The following is a 23,125-nucleotide window of genomic DNA, read 5'->3' on the forward strand; positions in this document are numbered from 1 at the left end:
AAATTCAATTATTATTTGTTAAATTGGAACAAGTTTAGATTTTGCATACAAATTATTGACAATATATTTAGAAATATCTAAAACAAAAGCAAAATACTGTGAATGCCAGAGTATTTTTTAGAGAAATATCTAATTGGGGGCTGAATTTTCATGCCTCTATCCATGTCGGAAAAGAGCAGGAGGGCTTTAAAAATAGTGGGCTGGACCCGATTCCAGTATTCTAACCCCTATTCCCCTTCCTGACAAATTTGCCGGTGTGGAACAAGAATGCATGTCATGAGCCTGTACTCAGCACTCCTGACCTTACAGGATCCATCATGGGGGTGGACATTTTAGACCAAGCCCCAATTTTGATGGAGTCAGGCCGGCTTTTGCAGGAGACTAGGTTCACAGCACCTTGGACGAACTCTCACAGCACCTTGGGGAACTCTCTTCTGGAATCTTGAACTTTTTGACAGGTAAGTTTAAAAGGTGTTCATGGTGTATAATATATATTTTTAAGTATTAAGGTTGTGTTTAATGCTTTTTTATGGCTTTAAGTATGTTTTCAATGCAGTGATAGATCGTTGGGCTCTGTCCTTAAAAGATAAGGGAGCATTAAATTTTCCAGCACCGTGCAAGGGTTCGGATGCATCAGAGTCCTTTCTCCAGAGGAAAAAAAACTCTCTTCTGCATTCTGCAATATGGAGATTCAGATATTAATGTATGTCAGAGACCTTGGATGGGATTTTCCAGCCTCGCTTGCCCCAAGACCGGAGAATCCCGCCCAAGGACAACAGACCTTTGCATGGTCCATGTCCTGCCTGTTACAGTTCCCATAGCAGGTAGGACAGGAAAACTCCACCCCTCGTGGCTTAATTTTCAAATTCATTTAATGTCCTGAAATGCTCATGAAATAAACAAACATACTCAGCCATTCAAAAGTCCCTTTGAAAAACATTGCCGCATTCACATAGAACAGTCAAACGCAAAAGTGAAAGATGTATTGAAGAAATCTTTAATCCTCTCAACACCTCTTAATCCTGTCCAAATATACAAATGAAAATCACTTTAAAGACAGATCAACCAAATAAAGCTAGCAGTCCCCTTTGCAACTGTGTTAACAGTACCCCCGCCACCCCCACAGGCTGAGTCCATAATTTTTGGAGCTCAGCGAAGCATTGAAATAGGCTGAACAGATAGCCAGGCATTTGTTTTCCCAGAAGGCCTCAGTATGAAAACTTGGCTGAGTTCCAAGACTGACTAATTCATTTAGGCCATGGTGGGCGGGTTACACAACTTGGATGGTGCAGCTAACTTTGTTTGATTGGTAAGTTTATTAATTTTTAACATGTTTTGTTAAAAATTAATTTGAACTGGTATTTCAATGCTTGTGTGTTTATTTGGATAATATCAAGAGGTATGCCAAGGATTAAAAGTTTCTTCAATAGGACTTTCACTGCATGTGTTTGATTGGCAGTGTTATGTGAATATGGGAGGGTCAATGTTTTTCAAAGGGATTTTTGATTTTTTTTTTAAATTTCATGAATATTTCAAAGATTTGCAAGTGTTATTACATGGCTCAGTCGTTCTCTAGTGCAAAATAAGTGAGTGGGCATAGAGAGGAAATGACAAAATTAAGGGGACATTGAAGTGGCTTGGGATATGGTTGGCGAGTGAGGACTAAAGAGCTTAACGGCCATGAATAGAATGGAGTAAAAGGAGGCGAGTTTTCTAGTCTCACCATCTTCCTCCCCAGTTGCCCCTAGGCCAGCCATAGGAGGCAATGTCCCTGACTCCAGCCCATGCCGACCTCCTCAGTTGAAAATATGGAGGGCAGGCATTGCAAGGATGGAGGTCAGATCATGAAATTGGGGACATTCCCAATTCCCACTTCGAAGTTGAAAATCTCACCCTGGATGTTACATCCCGGTTGAGAATATTTTCATTAATTTATTAGTGTAAAGCTGGCATGTTAAAAATAAAATTCACACCAGGTTGTAACTGGAATGTCATTTCAGACTGTAAAGAGAGCAGTTTTTCTGTTCGTTATCTGACCTTTAGATATTGGGTTGTAGTCTTCACCAGATGTGGCTGAACCATCTTTGGTGTGAACTCGTACAATGGAGACCTTTGATGCATCACCCAGACGTAGCACAGGGATTGTTACAATTGCTAATTCCCCAGCTTCTTGAGGTTCTTGAATGCTGTACTTTGTTTCAGAAAACTTTATAATTGGTTCTATTGAAAACAAAGTTGTGTGTCAGTCACTGATTTACCTTCAAAAATAGCAAAGAGGGATAACGAATACACAAGTCAGAAACGTACTGTCGCCTTCATCCGTGATCGTGATTAGTGTTTCATTCTGCTCTCCCAAAGAAGCCCCAAACGGTGATTCACTTTGGGGTGTCCCAAGTACCAGCCGGAACTCTTCCTCTTCTTCATAAATGGTATCATCCACAAGAGGGACGGTGCAGGATTTTTCTATCTCCCCTAGGTAGCAAAGGCACAATGTCCGTTAAAAAAACTCATTAACAAGTTTGGCCAACGTTTTGCAGATCACTGCCAAAAACCTGCAGTACAGGCATCATCCAAATTAATATTCGTGTAAAGAGTACTTTCAAAGGAAAAACGCAGCACAGATCTGATGTCTGATTCCCTGAACTTAAGTGGAAGGAAATATGAATCAGTACAAGGGGTTAATTAAGTAGCTCAGCAAGCAGTTAAAGACAAACGTAAATGTATTTAATCATAAAACAATTTGAATGTTACACTGGTTGAAGCACAGCCTGGTAACTGATAGTAAATTCAAAACTGGCAATACTACATGTGAGCATCATCATCAATCGTGAGTATAATGCATGCTGACACCTGTAACTGAAACCAATACAAATACAAAAATAGAATCAAAAATTCAACAGCATATGTTTGAAGTGGCAGAGTGCATGGAGTGAGTTCAAGGCTGGACTGGAGGGTTGAGTTTGGATGACAGTTATGAAGTATTAGGACCAACTGGACCCTCTCCACTAAGACAAATTGCTCTAGCATAGTTAGGGGGTAGAGACTATTCTCTCCACACAAGAGCATGACGCACAAAGACTTATGCCTGCCTGGTAGCAGGTTTAAGGACATCTCTTCAAGGTGGGACAAGAACTTGGGAGTGGGTGGGGAAGGATCAAGTTGTTGTGGTCCACATGGGTAACGATGACATAAATAGGACTAAGAAAGAGTTTCTGCTAAATGTGTATGATCAGCCAGAGGCTAAATTAAAAAGCAGAACCACAAAATAATCTCGAGATTACTACTTGAGTCATGAGCAAATTAGCACAGGCAAAATAATCTCAGGCAGTTGTAAGACTGGTGTGGGAGAAATGGGTTTTGATTTGTGGGCAACTGCTGCAGTACTGGAGAAAAAGGAAGCTGTGCTCTTGGGATGGCCTTCACTTCAACCCTGATGAGACCAGTTTCCTGGAGAATCAGATCACTAATGCTATGCAGAGGGTTTTAAATGAAACACATGGTGGCAGGAGGAAAGGGTTCATTTGAGGGGAGATTTAGAAAGTTAACGAGAAAGGACAAGGTTAGAGTGCAGAGTAGCAATATGGGGAATGATAATCAGAGTTTGAGAAGGAAGTGACAGACCATACAAACGTTAGAGTCAACCTGGAAATAAGATCTGATGGCCTGATGAAGTGTATCCCAGGACATTGTGGGAGGCTAGGGAGGAAATTGCCGGTCCCCCAGCAGAGATATTTGAATCATCAATAGTCACGGGTGAGATGCTTGAAGATTGGAGGGTAGCAAATGTGCCTTTGTTTAAAAAGGACTGCAGGGAAAAGCCTGGGAACTACAGGCCAGTGAGCCTCACATCTGTGGTGGGTAAATTGTTGGAAGGTATTTTGAGAGACAGGATCTATAGGCATTTAGAGATGCAAGGACTGATTAGGGACAGTCAGCATGGCTTTGTGAGTGGAAAATCATGTCTCACAAATTTGATTGAGTTTTTTGAAGGGGTTACCAAGAAGGTAGATGAGGGCAGTGCAGTTGATGTTGTCTATGATGATGGACTTTGACAAGGTCTTTGACAAGGTACCGCATGGTAGATTGTTGCATAAGGTTAAATCTCACGGGATCCAGGATGAAGTATCTAAATGGATACAAAATTAGAGGGTGGTTGTACAGGGTTGTTTTTTAAACTGGAGGCCTGTGACCAGCGGTGTGCCTCAGGGATCAGTGCTGGATCCACTGTTATTTGTCATTTATATTAATGATTGGGATGAGAATATAGGAGGCATGGTTAGTAAGTTTGCAGATGACACCAAAATTGATGGCGTAGTGGACAGTGAAGGAAGTTATCTCCGATTGCAACGGGATCTTGATCAATTGGGCCAGTGGACTGACGAATGGCAGATGGAGTTTAATTTAGATAAATGCGAGGTAATGCATTTTGGTAGATTGAACCAGGGCAGGGCTTACTCAGTTAATGGTAGGGCGTTGGGAAGAGTCACAGAACAAAGAGATCTAGGGGTACATGTTCATAGCTCCTTGAAAGTGGAGTCACAGGTGGACAGAGTGGTGAAGAAAGCATTCAGCGTGCTTGATTTCATTGGTCAGAACATTGAATACAGAAGTTGGGATGTCTTGTTGAAGTTGTACAAGACATTGGTAAGGCCACACTTGGAATACTCTGTGCAATTCTGCTCACCCTATTATAGAAAGGATATTATTAAACTAGAAAGAGTGCAGAAAAGATTTACTAGGGTGCTACCGGGACTTGATGGTTTGAGTTATAAGGAGAGGCTGGATAGACTGGCACTTTTTTCTCTGGAGTGTAGAAGGCTGAGGGGTGACCTTATAGAGGTCTATAAAATAATGAAGGGCATAGATCAGCTCGATAATCAATATCTTTTCCCAAAGATAGTGGAGTCTGAAACTAGAGGGCATGGGCTTAAGGTGAGAGGGGAGAGAAATCTATGATTTCTATGATTCAAAAGTATCCAGAGGGACAATTGTTTCACACAAAGGGTGGTGAGTGTCTGGAACAAGCTGCCAGAGGTAGTAGTAGAGGCGGGGACAATTTTGTCTTTTAAAAAGCATTCAGATCGTTACATGGGTAAGATGGGTATAGAGGGATATGGGCCAAATGCGGGCAATTGGGATTAGCTTAGGGATTTTTTAAAAAATGCGGCATTGGCAAGTTGGGCCGAAGGGCCAGTTTCCGTGCTGTAAACCTCTATGACTATGACTAAGATGAGAGTGAAGAAAAATGGCAAAAGGAAAGAATTCATAACAAGATGGATGAATTGATGGTACAAAATGAAACAAATGTGTATGATATGATCACCTTTAAAAAATTTGGTTGCAAGATGGTTAAGGCTGAGAAATGAATATTTAAGGGTATTTGACAGTTCGGGAAGATAGAAAGAAAGAGAAACAAAGTGGGTTTGCTCTGTTAATAAAGCATAAGATCAACACAAAAGGGAGAAGTGATCTTGGGCTTGGAAGGCCAAGATGTAGAATCACTTTGGGTGGATTAACAAATATCAAGGGAAAGAAGTCACTGGTTGAATTAACTTATAAGCCCTCTATCACTACACTGTAGGACCCTTTTGCCCCTTGTCATTCAATGGCGTTATCATCACTGAATCCCCCACTATTAACATCCTAGGGGTTACCATTGACCACATAACTATATAAATACTGTGGCTACCAGAGCAGGTCAAAGGCTAGGAATCCTGCCGGGCTTAACTTGCCTCCTGATTCTATAAAGCCCATCCACTATCTACAAAGCACAAGTCAAGAGTGTAATGGAATATTCTACGCTTGTCTGAATGAGTGCAGCTCCATCAAAACTGAAGAAGCTCAACACCATCCAGGACAAAGCAGCCCGTTGGATTTCTACCCCTTCCACAAACATTCAATCCCTCCACTGCTGATGAACAGTGGCAGTTCTGTGTACCATCTACAAGATGCACTGCAAAAACTCACCAAGATTCTTTAGGCAGCACCTTCTAGACCCACAACCATTACCATCTAGAAGGATAAGAGCAGCAGATACCTTGGAACGCCACCTGGAGTTCCCCTCCAAGTCACTCACCATTCCTGAGCAGTTGCTGGGTCAAAATCCTGGATTTCCCTCCCTAACAGCACTGGGGATGTACCTATACCTCAGGAACTGCAGCAGTTCAAGAAGGCAGCTCATCACCACCTTCTCAAGGGCAACTAGGGATGGGAAATAAATACTGACCTAGCCAGTGACACCCACATTGCGCAAATGAATTTTTATAAAATCAAGAAATAATGGTTTTTAAGAAAGGTACTGCAATAATTTTGAGTGATTTTAATCTTGATATAGATTGCACAAATCAAATTTCCAAAGGTAGCCTTTAGGATGACTCCATACTGTGTATTCTGAACAGTTTCTGCAGGATCTAAGGAAAGCACACAATGTTATATTTTAGATGTGTAATGAGTCAAGATTAATTAATGATCACATAGTAAAAGATCCCCTAGCAAGAGTCACAATATGATAGAATTTCATGTTCAATCTGAGGGTGAAAAATGTGGCTCTGAAACCAATGTTGTAAACTTAAATAAGTGAAGTGATAATAGTATGAAACCACAGTTAGTTACAATAGACTAGAAAAACAGTTTAAGTGGTAACATGGCAGAGAGGCAGCGGCCAGTGTTTCTCTACAAAGATGTATTCTATTGAGAAAGAAAGGTTTGAAAGGAAGAATGCACTATATGTGCTAACAAAGGAAGTTAAGGATGGAGCCAAATGGCATACGATAATGCAAAGATTAGCAGTAGGCCAGAAGATTGGGAAAACTTTAGAAACCAGCAAAAGGTGACTGAAAAAAGAGGAAAAGATTCGGATGAGAGTAAACCAGCATGAAATATAAAGTTGTCATAGCTTGGAATGAGGCCATTCGGCCCACAGTGTCTTCACCAGCTCTCCATATTAGCAATTCACCTGGAGTCATTCCCCCACCTTTCCCCCGCAACCCTGCACATTCTTGCTTTCCAGATAAAAGTTTAATTCCCTCTGGAATGCCTCCACCACATACCCAACTCCAGAAAAGAGAGTAGCTAAAGTGAGCAATGGCTTCTTCGAGGACAAGACTGGTGTGTTAATAATGGGAAACAAGGAAATAGCGGAATCATTGAGCAAGTATTTGTATCTGTCTTCATGGTAGAGGACACAAAATACATCCTAATAATGACAGGAGAAAATCAAGGAACAAAGTGAGGTCTGCAAAACAATCACCATCACAACAGTAATGTACTAAGAATACAAATGGCCAGAAAGCGGTGGAGGCTGGGCGACTGTATATATTCAAGGTTCAGCTAGACAGATCTTTGATCTACAAGTGAATCAAGGGATGTTAGGTTAGGGGACTGGTAGGAAAGTGGAGTTAAAGTCACAATCAGATTAGACATGATCTTAATGAATGCGGGAGCCAGTTCGAAGGGCCAAATGATCTCTTTCTTATGCTCTCGTGTTCATTTGAAGTAACTATATTAAAATAAAGGGGAAAAGAAATCTGATGAATGTCTAAAGTGTCCTTATGATAATATTTTCACATAAACCTTGGGCAAATTTCAGTTATAATTCTTAAAAGTGTGGGGCCAGAAACTCAATTCGCATTCTCCCAGTTTCCGGCTATAACTTCAGTGGTGAAGCGGCCAAGACCCCAGAGAAAAGACTGTAACGCCATTTTGCTGGAGTTGTCTCAAATATCCCACTGAAATTACAGAGATTGGGAAAACATCTTCCTCTAATGAAACTTCAAAACCATGAATATCCTCTTTCTTTATCCAGTTTATATTCCCTCCTCATTTAGTCTCTCTTCCCTCTCCCTTGGCTTTTTATCATTCATAATTATGATGCACAACTCACAAAATGCTGCACTGGAGCCTGTCACTTGTAGAGTATCCCAAGGTTGCCTGTTCACTATGTGTTCCCTTCCATTCAGTGTAACGAAGCACAGAGTCTCGATGATGGTGGATAGGGGATTTGTAAATGACTGCGTGGTGAAATATCTACAGCAAACATCATAAAACACACAATGCAAAGATATGCAGGGGAACACCAGCCGTTTTGCACTGTTCACAGGTCAAGGCGTTTTCAAAGAATTAGTCTGTTAATACTGCCTACTTACCAGGTTGGAAAGTAACGCTGGAATCATCTGTGTTTGGCCTTTCCTCATAGTCACTCATAACCTGAGCAGTGCCTTGGCGCGTGTAACAACGCACTGTGGACTTATAACTAATATCCCCACTGCGGTAAACAACAGCTGTAATCTTGCCAGCTTTTTCCTTCCCCACATAATGAAATTCTTTGAACTGCATCTTAGGCACTGAAGACACACAGGAAGAAAAACAAAGGCACTTTGGTTAAAATGAGAAGAATCAGATGATGTGGTTGAGAAGATGGGTAAGACAGTTGGTTCCTGACTCCAAACTTACAATCAGACGTGGAATCATTAATGGTCACTGTCGTCTTGCTAGGTTCCCCAAGCACTGCATTCATTGGCATACGGAGCACAAGCTCAAAATTCTCAGGCCCCTCGAGGACAGGCTGGCCCAGATCATCCAGAACAGTGACGCGGAATGTCTGCATCGTGACGCCAGGAGCAAAGTCCAAGTTCCGGCTGATTCCAACATAATCAACTCCAGCTTGTAAAACAAAATCAGATGACTTACATTATCGTGCTTCTGTTTTTTACATGATGAAATAGGTAAGATTTTTACAAAGCCTCCTTTAAGTTTGGTGCCTTCCAGTACAAATGCTTAGCTCAGTGGGTCATTCTCACCCCTCTACATCAGCAGGCTTCAGGATTTGAGCACAAAACTAGGCTCACACTGTACCGAGAAGGTGCTGCAGAATCCTGGGGATAGCCCTTTGGATGGGACTGCAGCAGTGTCTGCCTGTTCAGCTTGACATTAACGACTCCTTGGTACTGTTCAGCAAGAAATTCTCTTAATATTTTGATCAATTGCCATTTGTGGGAAACTGCTGCGTGCAAGTGTGGCTGCTGGATTTGCATTGAAAATACAGTGATTGAAATTCAAATTGTGTGATGAGATTTGAGAATTTCTGAAAAATGTTCTAAAGCATTTTATTAATTTAAGATTTCTTTTGTTCTTATATATTTCCATATTAGCACGGTTAAGAAAAGATACACAGGACTAACTTTTGGAACGCATAATTAGAGCATGGTCTCGTACCTCCCAAATTCTATGATCTCCACCAGTCCTACAAACTTCCAAATTGTCTCAGCTTTTTAAATTATGGCCTCTTACGCAACCCTGATTTCCACATTCCCCCATTACCATCACTCCCTCCGTTGCCATAACTACTGCTCCCCCATTACCTTCACTCCAGCATTACAGTCACTCCCCCATGGCCATCACTCCAGCATTACCATCATTCCAGCAGTACTGTTTGTTCTCCCATTACTATTCGTTCCCCATTACCTTTCACTCCCCCATTACCGTCACTCCAGCATTGCCAGCAGCTGCCCAGATTTTGGGGGGATTTTCCACCCACATTTTCGGTGGGCGGGAATGCCAGAGGATTTGGAGAGTCCAGTGGACATCCCAAAATGCCTTTTGCATTGGTGGGATTTTCCATTGAAATTGTCTCCAACCCCGCCATTGATGCAATGGGGTTCCTGCCATAAAAGGTTAAAACCCATTGGCATACATTAGCATCCACTTAGCAGGCCTACATTCTTCACCATACTGTCAGACAGGGATTTCCGCACTCCCCCTCCCCACTGAGTTTCCTCTATCCTCCAGCAGGGTGAATAATGTTGAGCCTCTGTTGTCTCATGGCATCTGACCTGCACATTTCACGACTCCCGTTTAGGCATTTAGCTTGTGGCTGCAGTGAATAGACATATTCAGCTTTTACTGATAAGGGGTAGCCATCAGGTAGGATGAAATGACTCCCTCTCTGTTCCCATGGTTTGCAGATGGCAAGGGCAACACTTGAACCCACTGGATTTGCGTAGGTAAGATTGGCAATGGGGGGGAGAAACGTGTCCGGTTGACCAATGAATTCCCAATTCTGCTAGAAGGTAGAATGCTATTGGCCAAGATAAATAATGTGTACTAATGTAATTGGATCATCCAGTTTGCATAACAGCTTGGGTAGGAGAAATGAAAAGGTATATCTGTTTTACACATGTACTGTAATGCAGAAAGAAATTGGAATCTCCGACTGTCTCTTCCCAATGAGTGTTGGTCAAATAAAGAATGTCTTTAACTTCATACTGCCTTTCATGAGTCTTTGTATTAGCTGAGTTAGGCTCAATACATGGAACTAGAGGGAAGCCCCCAGAAAACCCCCTGACAACTGGCTTAGTCGGCAGGATCAGTCACCGGCGGCAAGATATGTTTCACAGAAGTGACTAAGTACTTTTTTAATTACCACCCAGTAGTTCGGGGATTACACGTCTGGCAGCCAGAAGCCATAAGTTGAATGATCTGAACCACGCTGCTATTCCCACACACAGAAGGGTCTCGGCTCAAGATTCCAAATGTCCGCCTATTATCTATCAAAATCCTGCATGATTTTAAGCAGCTCTACCAGGACACTCCTTTGCCTCTTCTTTCTGGAGAGAAGTGCTCCCCAGCTCAGGCTCCCCTGTACCATTTAGTTTTGATAAATCAATTTTGCACCTTCTCAACTGCCCCTACATCCTTTGTAACAAGGAGACCCAACTGTGTAAAATCCTCCAAGTGTGCTTTGGACAAGGATATACACAACTTTAATGTAACTTCTTTGCTTTTAAGTTCTATTCCTCTGGAATTTAGCCCCAGTGCTTTGATTGCATTTTTACTGCCTGCTAACCTGAATTGCCCCTATTAATAATTTGTACCCCGGATCTCTTTGCTCCATTATCCATTTAAATATATATTTTCCCAGGAGTATATGGTCGTCTGACAAAGGTTCATCCAGACTTGAAATGTTGGCTCTCTCCAAATGTTGGCTCTCTCCATTCGCCACAGATGCTGTCAGACCTGCTGAGATTTTCCAGAATTTTCTGTTTTGGTCCTATTATTTCTCCTCCCAAAGCACCACACACACACACATATATACATATATATATATATATTAAAATTCATTTGTCATTTACACACCCATTCTGAAAATTTATTAAGATGCAATTTTCCACAAATAATTTCTAATTTAAAAAAAAATTGCTTCTTTGCTGAAGTTCTGAGATGTAGAATATGGTCCTGGAAGTGCCAATCCTTAGTGCATGTCTGTTACTAATTTCCAGTTGGAAGAAGAGAAAGAGAGGGGGTTGGATTCTATGTTATGAGTGGTAGAGGGTTTCACTTTGATCAATGATCTCTGATCTCAGTGACGTTTCACTGGTTGGAATAATAACAGAAAGATTGACTGGTGAGATAAGGTTGCATATCTGTCAGTGAAATTCATCTGCACAGGGTACACATGAGCTCAGTGCCCCTGGGCTACAGGAAGCAAAAATAAAAATCAACCTTTGGTGCACAATTTTTACCCAGTGACCACCGCTAGAAAGATCAAAAGTAGATTTGAGTAAAGATGAGATTAGACTTGATTGTGATGACCCCCCGGGGTTAAATGTTGTCATGCACTGTCTAGGTTTTCACATGTGGAGAGTGAAATAGCAGAAGGTTGCTGAGGAGGCTGCAGGTGGGGATTATAAAAAAACAAATTCAGTCCACAAATAATACAATTCTAACATTAAGCTCAAATTAAATCTTTAATGATGCAAGATGGAAAACATCACCTATAGCCTTGGAGACTCACATACCTTCTGCTGACATTGGTTCAGTTTTGCGGGAACGCACAGTGACTGTAGCAGTCTTTGACAGGTCAGTTCCTGTCCTCCAGACACGTACGTCCACATAGCCAGCACTTTCATCGACCTGATATTCTGTGTCTCCAAAGTAGAATGCAGGTTCTGTGCACAGGGATTGAACAGAAACAAGAGATGGTGAAAATCTAGCACAATGTTAAAATGAAGCTACTGAGGCTCTTCCAAATAACTTCAATCCACAACTGTATTTTTTCTGAGTGGCAATGTCATCTTTGATCTTGTAAAAAGCCCAGGTAGTGTTGCAAAAGGTGATGATTTCGGAAACTTCTAATCACACATCCATGTGGCTACTGAATGCTGATGAAAGGAGAGTATCATGTTACCATCAGCAGTGTCCTTTACCTATCCTATCTGATGTTGTAATTAGCTTCATTGAATAGGGCTGCCACTCAAACTTATTCATTATAACAAACAGGCCTGACTGATTGGTAAGAAGTTGATAGGAACAATCAATTTGCCCGAGAGAAAAGAGAAAAAACCTGGATTGTCCCTCTTTTGAACCTGCGATCAACTTTAGGGTGAAACATCAAACAAGTCAGTTTCCTTGTTCAGAACAATCTCCTTATCAGTAAGTAAACTAATTAACATGACTTGCCACTGGCACTCCACAGCAATCATACCAGACAAAGGCTGCACAGTAATCAATAACTTCACAAATGAAACTATCAGCAACCAGCCACCTTCATAATGATTATTTTTGTTCTTAATCAGCATGCAAATTAATACACAGCACAGTATTAGATACAAAGATGTATTTTATATATTTATTTAAAATATTAATGGCCCATTATTCCCACAATTTAAATAATATTCCTGGTCAAAGAAGGTACCTGCTGCCACTGATATGATCACCATCAAATACAACAGACAAGAGACTGGACATCCTCCAGTAAACAGCTGGAACCTCTTCCTACCTCATCTGCACCACAACCACGAGTGTACCAAACACCGGCTTACTTAAGCATTTCAGATTAAATTGGAACTCCAGATGAAGAAACTACAGCTGTGATACAAAAGGGATTCTAATTTCCCTCAAATTCCTGAATACTTTTGTTTACTGTGTAATTGTTATTTTCTTTCAAGACAGATCGGGTAGAATTTAACTCAGGCGATGGGTTACTTGTCCACTGGCTGGAGAGGCAGTGTTGTCTCCTTTGGAGAAAATCAATCACATTAAGGCCAAACACAAACCTTCCCTGGAATCAAAGATCCCAGCGTGGAAATCCCATAGTCCGAGAGCTGTTGACCAATCAGAGGCAGCAACTGTTCATTGCAGGCAGCACCAGTGAGAATGCAGCAATCTGCCAGCAATGCCAATGCACTCACCAAAGGCCCAGGATCCGTGAAGGATCCAGGTCACAGGTGAGTAAAGGTGGATAGGGATTGCAGGGTAGAAGTTGCTCTGCCCCCTTCCCAATGCTAAGTTCCTTGAGCAAGTACTGAGTGCCTAACAGCGAGGCATCCCCCGGGAGTTCGCAAACAAACAAAGCGGTTTGCTTTTCCGGTTCCATGCTTAGCAATTGCCCTCCAACCACTAGCTGAACACCAGCAGTAGTGTGATGAGCCCCTTAGGAGAGCATTACTTGCCTGCTTAGGGGCCTCAGTCAATAATGGAGCAGAAAGGCCATTCCTTAGCCTTGCTGTTCTAGATTTATTCAGTTCCTGTACTCAGCACACTCTAGCCTGATTAAATAAATGACCACATCTGAAGTCACCTCAGGAAAGAGCATTAAATTTTACCCATAATTGATGCAGATATATACTTGAGATAATCAGCTTGAGACAGGCACTGATTTACAATTGACACCTGTTGTATAATTGTTGCTTCTGGTTTACAGTAGAGTCCTGTTGTAGTCATGTGTGCAAGGAAGTGATGTAATGTGATGCAGAGTGGGAAACACCTGGGGCGGCGCAGTGGCACAATGGTTAGCACTGCTGCCTCACAGTACTAGGGACCAGGGTTCAATTCCCGGCTCGGGTAACTGTCTATGTGGAGTTTGCATGTTCTCCCCTTGTCTGCATGGTTTCCTCCGGGTGCTCCAGTTTCCTCCCACACTCCAAAGATGTGCAGGTTAGGTGGACTGGCTATGCTAAGTTGACCATAGTGTCAGGGGATTAGCAGGGTAAATATTTGCGGTTAAGGGGATAGGGCCTGGGTGGGATTGTGGTCAGTGCAGATTTGATGGGCCGAATTGCCTCCTTCTGCACTGTAGGGATTCTATGATAAACAGAGAAGCAGCAGGTTTGAGGATGAACTCAAGACAATAAAGTTATGTTTGTTTATCGAGTGTTCCTGAGTGTCATTCTCCAAATACACAAAAAACTGATGATGAGGATAACTGAGGTGCACTTACTAAACCACTCAAAAAAAGAGGTTTAAGCAAAGAAAAGTCAGAATGTGGTTTCACATGTGGTGCCAGATTGCTTATTATGGAGAAAATCAGTTGGCTTGTGTGGACGCTGGTAAAAGACACCCTGAAAAACAGATCCTAAAGCTGGCTGTAGTAAATGACAGAGTGAAGCTCAAATTAATGCCTTGTGTAAATAAGAAAACTGAGGTAGCTGCTAGTAATGTGGTTGCAAAATACGCATACAGGAAACTTGCATGAGGAGTTTGGGCATCATTGGAGCTTTTGATGAGAAGGCGGAACAGTGGAGTTCTTATTCTGAGCATTTTGATTATTTTGAACTGGAAAACAAACTGGATGAAGACATTCCTGAATGTGATGGGAGGAAAAACCTTTAACCTCCTCTGGAGTCTTGTGCAACCTGATAAGCCAGGAGGAAACTCTTTACTAAAACAGACAAGCAAATTGTGGAAATTTTGCAAGCACATTTTTCATTTAAACCTCTGGTAATTGTAGAGCACCTTAGACTCCATAAAAGAAATCAGGAGGAGGGGGATTCAATCACACAATTTGTTGCAGTGCTTAAGAGACTTGCAGAATTTTGTGAATTTGGAGACGTGCTTAATGACAGCATTAGTGACAGACTTGTTTGTGGTCTGTGCAGTGAATCAACACCGTAACTTATGTTAACTGAGAGTAATCACACTTTGCAGAAAGCCATTGAAATCACTGTTTCTGACTGCAAAGGAAGCCCAGCAGTTGAATTCATTCACTTGGGGGTCCACTGAATCAACACCCAAAGCTGTCAGGGCCCATACATGCTACCAGTGTGCAAAGTCACGGCATTCTGCTGCTGAATGCTGGTGAAAGGACATGGAATGTCGATGCTGTGGAGCAAAAGGACACAGAGTGTGCTTGCAGGAATAAAAAGCCAACTATAAATAAAAATAAAATCAAGAACAAAGCAAGACAACATTTAAACAAAATAAAAGGAGAAATGTCCATGCTGTACAACAGAGTCAAGAAGAGTGAAGTAACACACAGTCAGAGGAGGAACAATCACTACATGTGTTAGCCAGCATCGGTACTACACACAGAAGTAAGGATGGAAGTTGACACTGGGGCAGCAGTCTCGCTTTTGCCAGAGACTAATGAGAAATTCCAACACATTCCCGGCATGGTGGCACAGTGGTTAGCACTGCTGCCTCACAGCCAGGGACCTGGGTTCGATTCCTGACTGGGTCACTGTCTGTGTGGAGTTTGCACAATTTCCGTGTGTCTATGTGGGTTTCCTCCGGGTGCCCCGGTTTCCTCCCACAGTCCAAAGATGTGCGGGTTAGGTGCATTGGCCATGTTAAATTCTCCCTCAGTGTACCTGAAGGTGCCACATTGAAGTGACTGTGCAACTCAATGGATAAACAGCAGATTTGCCTCTACACAAAGTGAAGGGAAACTACCCAGCGTTGATGGGGTGGCACAGTGGTTAGCACTGCTGCCTCACAGCGCAAGGGACCTGGCTTCAATTTCCAACTTGGGTCACTGTCTGTGCGGAGTCTGCACGTTCTCCCCGTGTCTGCGTGGGTTTCCTCCGGGTGCTCTGGAACATTTGGAATATTGTGTGCAGTTCTGGTCACCTCACTATAAGAAGGATGTGGAAGCGCTGGAAAGAGTGCAGAGGAGATTTACCAGGATGCTGCCTGGTTTGGAGGGTCGGTCTTATGAGGAAAGGTTGAGGGAGCTAGGGCTGTTCTCTCTGGAGCGGAGGAGGCTGAGGGGAGACTTAATAGAGGTTTATAAAATGATGAAGGGGATAGATAGAGTGAATGTTCAAAGACTATTTCCTCGGGTGGATGGAGCTATTACAAGGGGGCATAACTATAGAGTTCATGGTGGGAGATATAGGAAGGATATCAGAGGTAGGTTCTTTACGCAGAGAGTGGTTGGGATGTGGAATGGACTGCCTGCAGTGATAGTGGAGTCAGACACTTTAGGAACATTTAAGCGGTTATTGGATAGGCACATGGAGCACACCAGGATGATAGGGAGTGGGATAGCTTGATCTTGGTTTCAGATAAAGCTCGGCACAACATCGTGGGCCGAAGGGCCTGTTCTGTGCTGTACTGTTCTATGTTCTATGCTCTGGTTTCCTCCCACAGTCCGAAAGATGTGTTGGTTAGATGCATTGGCCATGCTGAATTCTCCCTCAGTGTACCCGAACAGGCGCTGGTGTGTGGGGACTAGGAGATTTTCACAATAACTTCATTGCAGTATGCCTACTTGTGACATTAATAAATAAACTTTAATAAACTGGGTTGTGCATGGCTGGGGAAGATTCAACTGAATGGTGCTGAAGTCCACATGATGGCAATGGAGAATCAGGCCTGATGAAAATTTTTTAAAAGCACATTGTTGTTTTCAATGGAGGATTAGAGAGCATGAAGAGCATTACAGTCAAAATGAAAATAAAAGAGGGAAGCCAAGTAAAATATTAGAAGGCATGGACTGTACCATTTGCTGTTAGGCTGAAGGTGGAGGCTGACTGGAGTGGCTTGTGAAGACTGGAGTTCTGGAACCTGTCAGCAAATGGGCTATGCCTATTGTTCCAGTCATCAAGAAAGATGGCTTCATGAGGATCTGTGGGGACTTTAAGATGACCATAAATCCAGTATTGTGTGCTGAACAGTACCCATTGCCTCACATTGGGGACCTGTTTTTCGGATTGGCAGAAAGCCAAAATTTCAGCAAAATTGACCTGAGTCAAGTCTACCTGCAGAAGAATGTGGACAAGTTACAGGAACTTATAACAGTTGTGACACATAAGGGCAGCACGATGGCACAGTGGATAGCACTGCTGTTTCACAGCACAAGGGACCCAGGTTCAACTCCAGTGTTGGGTGACTGGGTGACCCAAGACTGGAGTCGAACCTGGGTCCCTTGAGTGTGGAATTTGTGTGGAGTTTGGACGTTCTCCCCGTCTCTGTGAGCGTTTCCTCCCAAAATCCAAAGGTGGACAGGTTAGGTGGAGTGGGCATGCTAAATTGCCCCTTCGCATCCCAAGATGTGTAGGTTAGATGGATTAGCCATGGTAAAAGTGTCACAGGGATAGAACGGGGGAAAGGGCCTAGGTTAAATATTCTGTTAGAGTGTCGGTACAGACTCAATGGGCCAAATGGCCTCTTCTGCACTGTAGGGATTTTATGATTCTATTTCTAAGATTTTTTTCCAGTACCGAAAATTGCCATTTGATATCACATCTGCTCCTGCATTGTTTCAAAGGGCTATGGATCAGATCCTGAGCAGACTCCAGTGCTGTCCGGACAACATCCCAGACACTGGAAGGGATAAAGAGGAACACCTGTGAAACTTGGGACCACTCTTCAGAGATTGGAAGACTATGGTCTGAAAGTCCATAAGGACAAGTGTGAGTTCATCCAATCGTAAGTATCTGGGACATGTGATTGATGTCACCGGTCTTCACCAATCTCCTTCTAAGATTAAGCCATCACAGAAGTGCCTGCACCTCAAGAATATAAGCCAGTGATGTTCCTTCCTGGGATTGTTGAATTATTATCAAAGATTTGTTCCAAACTTGGCAACAATTCTGAAGCTATTACATAACCTCTTGTGCCAGAAAAGACATGGAAGTGGTTGGATCAATGCAATAACACCTTCACATAGGCCAAAGAGGTGTTACTTAAATCTGAAGCTCTCACACATTTTGATCCTACTTTACCCTTACAGTTAGCTTGTGATGCATCTCTTTATGGTGCAGGATCTGTGGTCTACCATATCATGCCATTGCATTAAGGAAGACTCACAGCTTTTGCTTCTCCCAAACCATAAGCAAAGCTGAGATTGAAATAAAAAGCTAGAACATATTCTTCCAGTGCAAAGATAAGAAATCTACCCCCCTCAGTACCCCTGCATCCATGGGAGTGGTCTGAAGCGGCTTGGCAATGTGTACATGTGGATTGTGCAGGATCTTTCAAAAGACACATGTTTTTAGTAACTGTTGACGCTCACACCAATTGGCCAGAGGTCGCTATGATGACATCACCCTCATCTCAGAAGACCATTGAGAAGCTGCGAGTCGTATTTTGTCACTCTGGATTTCCAGAACAGCTGGTGAGCGACAACAGACCTCAATTTGTTTTGCAGGAATTTGAGAACTTCCTACAAGAAAACAGCATTCAACACATTACATCCGCTCCATATCACCTTGCTATTAATGGGTTAGTAGAACGCTTCATTCAAACCATGAAACAAACCTTGAAAGCAATCAAAGAATAAGGCTCTTGTCAGTGTGAAGATGAAAATACGAGAGGTTTGCTGCCAACCATTCTGAGTGATGACCTCCAGACCACCTGAATTTATTGTCGTGACTCACCCATTGACTATTGTTCATGTTGAACTTGTTTTGGGAATGTTCAAGTTAAGGGGGAAATTAAGGCTCACCATGTAGTCATGAATGCAAGGAAGTGATGCAATGTAGAGCAGGGCACAGAAAAGCAGCAGCTATGAGAGAGAACACACCACAATAAAGTTATGTTTGTTTATCGAGTGTTCTTGAGTGTCATTCTCCAAATGCACAACAAAACAGGTCTGCCTTTTCCCACTGCTTTTTGATTTCTTTGAGAAATTGAAGGAGATGGTCAAGGTTCTCAATGAATATTTCTGTGTTTATTGTGGAGAAAGACATGAAGACTTGTAAACCTGGGAAAGTTAGTGGCGATATATTGGGGACAGTTCGCATTATAGTAGAGGAGGTGATGGACATATTAAAATGTATGAAGGTGGATAAACCTCCTGGCCCTGACCAGGTATATCCAAGAACACTGCTTGAGGCTGGAGAAGAAATTGCAGGAGCCCTGACTGAGATGTTTGCATCATTGTTAGCCATGGGTGAGGCACCAGACGACTGGAGAGTAGCAAATGTTATGTCCTTATTTAAGAAGGGTTGCAAAGAAAAACCTGGGAATTATAGACCGGTAAGCCTAACATCTGTGGTGGGTAAGTTATAAGAGAGGATTCTGAGGGGTAAGATATACAGGCATTTGGAAAGACAGGGTTTGATTAGGAGGAGTTGGCATAGCTTTGTGCATGGGAGATCATGTCTTACAAATTTGTTAGATTTCTTTAATGAAGTGACCAGGAAGGTTGATGAGGGCAGGGCGGTAAACATAGTCTATATGGACTTCAGTACGGCCTTTGATAAAGTTCCACATGGTAGGCTGCTCTAAAAGGTGAGATCACATGGAATCCAGGGAGAGCTGGCAAATTGGAATTGACTAGATGGTAGGAAGAGGGTAATGGTGGAAGGATGCGAGTCAGACTGGAGGCCTGTGACTAGTGGTGTTCCTCATGGGTCAGTGCTGGACCCATTGCTGTTTGTTATCTATATCAATGATTTGGATGAGAATGTACAAGGCATGATCAGTAAGTTTGCAGATATCACCAAAATAGGTGGTATTGTAGACAGTGAGGAATATTATCAAAAATTGCAGTAGGATCTTGATCAACTGGGGAAGTGAGCCAAGAAATGGCAAATGGAGTTCAATACAGATAAGTGTGAGTGTTGTATTTTGGAAAGTCAAATCAAGGTAGGACTTTCACGGTGAATGGTAGGATCTTAGGGAGTATCGTGGAACAGAGGAATCTTGGAGTTCAGCGGCACGGTTCTCTAAAGGTGGAGTCACAGATAGATAGGGCAGTGAAGAAGGCTTTTGGCATGCTGGCCTTCATCAGGGCATTGAGTATAGAAGTTTGAAAGTTATGTTGCAGTTGTACAGGACGTTGGTGAGTTCTGTGTTCAGTTTTGGTCACCTTGCTATAGGAAAGATGTTGTTAAACTGGAGAGAGTGCAGAAGAGATTTTCAAAGATGTTGCTAGGGCTCAAGGGACTGAATTATAGGGAGAGATTGGACAGGCTAGGACTTTTTTCTTTGGAGCATCGGAGACTGAGAGGTGATCTTATAGAGGTGCATAAGATCATGAGAGGAATGGATAGAGTGAATGCACTCAGTCTTTTCCCCAAGGTTGAGGAATCGAAAGCGAGAAGGCATAGGTTTAAGTTAAGAGAGAAAAGAATTAATGGGAACCTGAGAAGCAACTTTTTTACACAGAGGTTAGTACGTACGTGGGATGAGTTGCTAGAGGAAGTGGTTGAGGCAGGGACATTGACAACATTTAAAAGGCATTTCGACAGATACATGGATTGGAAAGGTTTCGAGGGATATGGGCCAAATGCAGGCAAATGGAGTTAGCTTAGATGGGCATTTTGGTCAGCATGGACCAGTTTGGGCCGAAGGGCCTGTCTCCATGCCGTAGATTCTATGAAATATTCCATCGACATGAATATTTCATTCTGCATCACTAAGCACAATGGACCATAGATCTTCCCACCACACAAGTCTATATTTGTAGAATCCATACTTTTGATGCATTCTGCTACATTTTGAGAGATGACCCACTTGCTGTTCTCCTTCAAGTCTGGATGCAAAGCAAAATATGGACCGATGTGCAGCAGTAATATCGATGGCTGCCCAATGCACGCTCTCCCAGCTTTGGTTCAATTGGTAGTGAATCAGAAGGCTTTTCCTTCACATTAACAGTGACTTTACTTCAAAACCATTTAATTGTCTGTAAAAGTGCTTTGAATGTCCTGGTGCCAAGAATGGCGCAATGTAAACTCCATGTCTTTCTTTCTTCTCCGGTAGCAACCTCCCTGGAAGACAGGCCAATGCACTCTCCTGCAGGGGTCCTGTGAGCTGTAAAATCACCCCATTTCTGAGATGCAGCAGAATGAGATGTTACAAAGTGGGAACACCCATCCTGTAGCTGACAAAGGATTCACTGTTATGGGCATCACAAAAGGTACCATGACATTTCCATGAAATGCCTCACCCATTAGCATAAAAAAGAAAACTTGCTACAGTAGCAAAAAAAATTGCTTCAGCTACAAAGCTAATAAAGAGTTTTAAAAAGAGCTTTTACTAAGTCAATCGAACCACTCACAAAAGCATGCACAAAAAGCATGACCCCAACACTTTTAAACTGAAGAAAATAAAAACAAAGCAAAAGAAATAAAAACATTCATCAATTTAATTCCTAAACTGCCGATCGAATAAGGTTTTAGCTGAATATACTGAATTGCAGCATTGCCAACATCTTTGCAGTTCAACTGATAATGTGCAAACCATCGAAACTGCATCTAAATGCAGTTATGTACCTTCAATCTATATACCCACAATGTAGTCCATTTATAATTACACATTGTATTAGGGTAATTAAAATGGACAGGTCATGTGATTCCTCCATCCACCAAGTGAATTTACCTAATGAGCAGTTCATCCACACAGACCGGTGAGGTCGAAGGTACAATCCACACTCCATGCTGAATTGACTTGACTCAATGGCATACAGCTACAATTATCCTCATCAACTCTAGGTCATGGACAAAGAAAGTCAATCAGGGTTTCTTCCACTGACAAGCACTTAATAATGCTAGGTGTTAGTGCATGAATGTGGGCATAAAATGTAAATAGAACCATGTTCTGCAGTGATACCCCACATAATTGAATAGCTTGCCACCTCCTCCTGTCAAGGTTCAAAAATGTGTACTGGTAACTAGGAGGTGGGTAATCAATCACATCCTAAAGCAACCAGTGTTAACTGCCCCAAAATACTGAAGGGAATATTTGTGGTGTGGTCTCACAGGGCGGGTGGAGCAGATCATGTGTTTTAAAAAGAGAAATGAGAGCAGAAGCAGCCTTAAAATTGTAGCCTACCTTGGATATCTGCCCACAGAAACAGGCTGTCTAATGCTCAAGTGATATGACAGTATTGTTTAAATAACTGGGCTTCTTTATATTCTAATCAGTGTAGGCCGTTGACATTTTCAAATGATTTATATTAACTGTCTCCTTTTTAATCTAATCTGTGTCCGGGGTCCCATCAGACAAAATGGAACGCAATTTCTTCATGTCAACTGCTTCCTGAATTGAAGCCCACAATTTAGATAAAGAACCCATTACAGCTAACTGAAAGCTTCACCACTGGCATTTAATTAGACCTTACTGAGTTTCCATGGCACTAATAAGCCATAAATATTGTTCACATTTGTCAAAGTCATCAGTTATATCAAACATTCGTACAAAGAGACACGTAGTCAAGCATGCTGCCGAGGCACTGCTGAAATGTCTGCTTCTATTTATGTGACTGTTCCAACATCTGTTCGACACTCCCTGTCACCAGGCAACTGTTTGGTTATTTTCGCAAAGACCCTACCTGAAAGAAATACTTTGAACACTCTTTATCTTAAGAGGTTTTAGGGAGCAAACTATTGCAAAAACAGGATTCATCCACTGCAACGATGTCTTTTTACTCGTAATGGAATTCATAAGAAAATATACAAGGGCTTCATACAAAACTCCACTCTGTATATATATAAACCACTAAGGTTATGGGACAGAAGTAGTTATTTATATTTGGGAAAAGTGAACCGACTCACATCAGCTTCTACTAATACACATGCAAATATTCTGTCAGGGATGTGATCACCAGCTGCTTGTGTTTAATGAACTATGTCATCAATTGATAAAGGTAAGGTTTCTTTTTCAATTTTCTGCCCTTTCATAGAATCATAGAATTATACACCACAGAAGAGGCCATTTGGCCCATCAAGCCCACACCGACACATTAGAAATACCTGAACTCCCATCTGTCAGCATTTGGCCCATAGCTCTGAATGTTATGATCTGCCAAGTGCTCATCCAGATACTTTTTAAAGGATGTGAAGCAACCCGCCTCTACTACCCTCCCAGGCAGCGCATTCCAGACCCTCTGGGTAAAAACCAGCCTCCCATCTATTGACTCTGTCTACACTTCCCGCTGCCTCGGCAAAGCAGCCAGCATTAT

The 23,125-nt window shown here is 42.3% G+C and overlaps 1 protein-coding gene across 1 annotated transcript in view; it reads right to left on the reverse strand.

Annotated features, from left to right (window-relative positions):
- The window catches only part of frem3 (Fras1 related extracellular matrix 3), a 209,039-nt gene that overhangs the window by 55,888 nt on the left and 130,026 nt on the right, over positions 1–23,125 (reverse strand). The window contains exons 7-11 of the mRNA XM_078212092.1: positions 11,796–11,945; positions 8,452–8,661; positions 8,145–8,342; positions 2,308–2,472; positions 2,038–2,220 (exon numbers count right to left, since the gene is read on the reverse strand). Of these exons, the coding sequence (XP_078068218.1) occupies positions 2,038–2,220; positions 2,308–2,472; positions 8,145–8,342; positions 8,452–8,661; positions 11,796–11,945 (906 nt within the window). The remainder of the gene's footprint in view (positions 1–2,037; positions 2,221–2,307; positions 2,473–8,144; positions 8,343–8,451; positions 8,662–11,795; positions 11,946–23,125) is intronic.

Source organism: Mustelus asterias, chromosome 1 (genome assembly GCF_964213995.1).
Source record: "Mustelus asterias chromosome 1, sMusAst1.hap1.1, whole genome shotgun sequence".
NCBI lineage: Eukaryota > Metazoa > Chordata > Chondrichthyes > Carcharhiniformes > Triakidae > Mustelus > Mustelus asterias.